The sequence below is a fragment of the Atta colombica genome, unplaced genomic scaffold (assembly GCF_001594045.1).
Source record: "Atta colombica isolate Treedump-2 unplaced genomic scaffold, Acol1.0 scaffold140, whole genome shotgun sequence".
Lineage (NCBI taxonomy): Eukaryota > Metazoa > Arthropoda > Insecta > Hymenoptera > Formicidae > Atta > Atta colombica.
This window is the reverse complement of record NW_017259229.1, coordinates 1,120,084-1,123,660: the sequence shown is the minus strand read 5'-3', so window position 1 is coordinate 1,123,660 and position 3,577 is coordinate 1,120,084. Positions and strand designations below refer to the sequence as shown.

Here is a 3,577-nt window from a genome sequence, read left to right as displayed (position 1 = left end):
AGAGAGAGAGAGAGAGAGAGAGAGAGAGAGAGAGAGAGAGAGAGAGAGAGAGGGAGAGAGAGATAAATGTTTGGCGCCACCTTTATCATGAGTTTGTTTATTACACTTGTTACGTGTGTCGTATCTACCGGTCTACTATTCTTGGCGTGGATCGAATGTACTCGCGCAAGTTGGAAAAAGACGACCCTGCGAGATGGGATAAAAAAAATGAGGCGTCGCTTTCCGAACCGGTGATCCACAACGAAGATCCCCGCCATCGTCGGCGTCGTTATTTTTCCTTGAGATAGCTCGGCGTTTAATAAAATCACATGGGCCGTCTAGTGCTGTCAACCCTGTCAAACCTGACAATGAGTTGTTAATAAGATTTAGAACAACACGGTCGTTGAACAATACGGTTTCCGCGAACACATAGATTCTTGTAAAATTTCTTTCATCCAAGTCGTTTCATACGCAAGTTTCCTGTTTTAATAAATGACGAGATTAACCTTTAGACGATAGAAAGTCACTATATAGAGAAGAGAAGATATAAAACTAGATATAAAGCTCAAATTCAAAGTCACTCTGGGTTATATTGACATCATAGGATCGTCGAAAAAAAGATTGATTATGTGTTTATATAATTTTCCTCAAAACATAGGAAAAGTGATTGAACTATTACAATAAGAAGCTGAAATAAAAAAAGATTTATTTGGAAAGAACATTTTGTATTGTAAAGAGTATTTAAAATTTAGGCATAGATGCAGATCTGAAAATATAATTTTGTTGGATTATCAATAATTATATAAGATGCTCAAATTGATTGCTAGAATGTTAAAATTTTTTGTATCATTTTTCATTGTCATCAAATTATTTTTAAATCTGTATTTACACACAAAAAAAATGATGTTCTAAATACGAAGCTATACATTGAGAGAAAAATGTAGTACATTTTGCTAAAATAACATTTATTTTCGGAAAAAAAATTGCTAAATAAAAAATAATATTTAAATTAATAAAAAATTAATAGTTCTTGTATTAAATAAATATATGTTTATATTTAAATATTCAATGACATATATAATAAATTATTCAAATAACTTATTAAAATTTAATACATTTTTCTTTCAATGTGCTATGGCTCTGATGAATGTTATGTTTTGAAGATAGTGAGTTGTAATAAATCTTACTCAAGGAAAGCTACATGATTTAAAAAGTAGATTCCTCTAATGATTAATCCCTTCGAATTGCCGTTAAAACGGTAGGAATTCAATCATCAATCTATTCGCGAAAAGCTAAAAGGAAGTGCGGATTTCGATGGAAATGAATTCACGGATGAATTCGCAGCGAAGAGTTCTAATGCCTGTTCCACAATAGGATCGCAAGTCGTAAGCCGTAAGAATTTGGTTAATCACAGTTGAATATAAAAAAAAATAATCGACTATGATTGGTTAATTTCTTACGGTTTACGATTTGCGACTCTATTGTAGAACAAGCTTAAATTGCGTTACGTCATTCGGTCTTACGTCGAATGAAAGACGTTTGCCGCGCGGCTATCGGAGCCTCGGTCTATTGACAGAGTCGCGAATTCTTGGCAGGCTGCAACGCAATTAGCCGACTGTGTATGCCGGCTTGCCGCACTCTATCTCGCAGCCAGCCGGTGCGAAAGAGTTATGCCACCGTCGAAAATATCCCGAACAACGCGCTCGCGGGTAACACCGGTGGAGGTGTTAAGCGAGGACGTGTTAACGCTGTGCTTTCGCTCGTCGCGGCGACGTAAACATCGTCGTGTAGACGCGAGATCCAGCGGTTACGCACCACGTTGAGATTCGATCGGCTGCCGGTCGGTCGTCGCCGAGTTTCACACCGCAGAATCTGGACGGCAAGAACACGAGCAACAACGACGAGGATAAGTTTGAGGTCAAGCTCGAGGTCGAGATATGTGATCAGGCTGTGATCGATAGACTTCGAACATCGTATATGTTGCGCGAGTTTACTTTGCCAAGGGTTTACTTTCCCCCGGAAGTCTTTAAGGAGCAGCCAGTTTGTTTAGAATACAGTAGCTTTTAATTGACACGTAAAATGTTGTTCCGACGTCAAACGAGCGAGCCGACGGGAAGTATCTCCAGGAGCTCGGATCAAGCCACGAGCTCTGGAGTTCTGACGAACTGGTATACGAAGATCAAGAGACGGCACACCTTCAGCCCGAGATCCTTGCTGAAACGGACTTTGGTATTTTCTCCGCTCTCTTTTTTTTACACAGACTTTATTCGATTAATAATACACTAGAGGGAGAGTCTGGTTACATTAATTGGGATTCTGACTGAAAAATGGATAAGTCAGACAGTCTTCCGTAATTCTTTATAAATACTCTGTAAATCTTCGGTCGTAAAAAAGCGAGTTGAAAGAAAAATAGTATGTTACTCGCGACAGAATTTTCCAGAAAAATGAAAAAAGAGATCATTAACTTTAGCATTTGATTCTTTTTAAAGCCTGTTTAAGAAACAGAGAAATCTCTCTCTCGAGATTTTTTTTAATAAAAACTTGTCACTGTGATTTTTAGCGACAATAATTTGGAATAAATTTTTGTTCGCGAAGAAATTATTATCATCTATAGCGACAATGATGATCTCAAAGTCTGCATTTGGAACGTAATTTTACTAATTTCTTTTTTTTAATTTACAGCTGCCGGTGGTGGATCCCTTCTTAGAGAAAGTCTCACTGTCCGATCTTGGTGAGTTCAACCTATGATTTTCATTTTTTCATAACCGAACTTTTAGAAATCGCTTTTTTAGAATCTTTCGAGATAAGATTAGAACGCTCGTTTACTCGCAACTTGTAAACTGATCCAATCGACCGAATAAGAGTCAACTAATCCGGCCTGAATACTCGTAATCAGAGAAACACACGCAAGCTCTTAAGTCGTAGAGTCTCACATACGTGAGCAATTAAAATGAACAATTCGGATTATATTGATCTTGGAGAGCTGTATATTACGTTAATAGAAGTTGCGATGTATGTGTATGGCTGCATATATGTTTGTGTATACGCGTTGAAAGGAGAAATTTCCCTTTATGGGAAGAAATTGATTTAGTATCAAACGATATTGTTATAAATTTAACGTCGATCAAAGAACTATGGATTCCAAGAAGTCAATTTCGCAATGCAAAAAGTCATCGAAGAAATCCTTGAAATGCGCGCACCATTTTATTTTTCTTCTTCAGTTTAATTAAGAATCATAATATTATATTTGTAAGTTTATCTCTTTTGGATATAATGCAGCACTCCATTAAAATTAATTTTCTTGAATAGACAGAGAGAGTTTTAACAGAAAACCGATATACACTGTGCAATGTGAGCGGCAAGTGGAACCCGAGATGTGAAACTCCACGTGTTTTCCAAATCACATATGGCTTTTCCCTTCGAAATCGTGGTACTAGGTCTTCCGACGTGTCCTAGTGTATGGTGGCGATCGATGAGCTCCCGGGAGGCCAGCTAGCGTTAAGAGTGAGAGGGAGGGACTCGCGATACAGCTTCACTTCGTCGTACGGCGCGCTCTGCATTCTACGTCGCACTAGCACGCTTCGCCTATCTAGGTCTA

The 3,577-nt window shown here is 38.0% G+C and overlaps 1 protein-coding gene across 3 annotated transcripts in view; it reads left to right on the top strand.

The window, feature by feature from the left end:
• The window catches only part of LOC108684828 (serine-rich adhesin for platelets-like), a 78,552-nt gene that overhangs the window by 66,334 nt on the left and 8,641 nt on the right, over positions 1-3,577 (top strand). For all 3 annotated transcript variants that reach the window (XM_018189337.1, XM_018189335.1, XM_018189336.1), the window contains one exon: positions 2,662-2,710. In XM_018189337.1, coding sequence (XP_018044826.1) covers positions 2,662-2,710 — 49 coding nt within the window. The remainder of the gene's footprint in view (positions 1-2,661; positions 2,711-3,577) is intronic.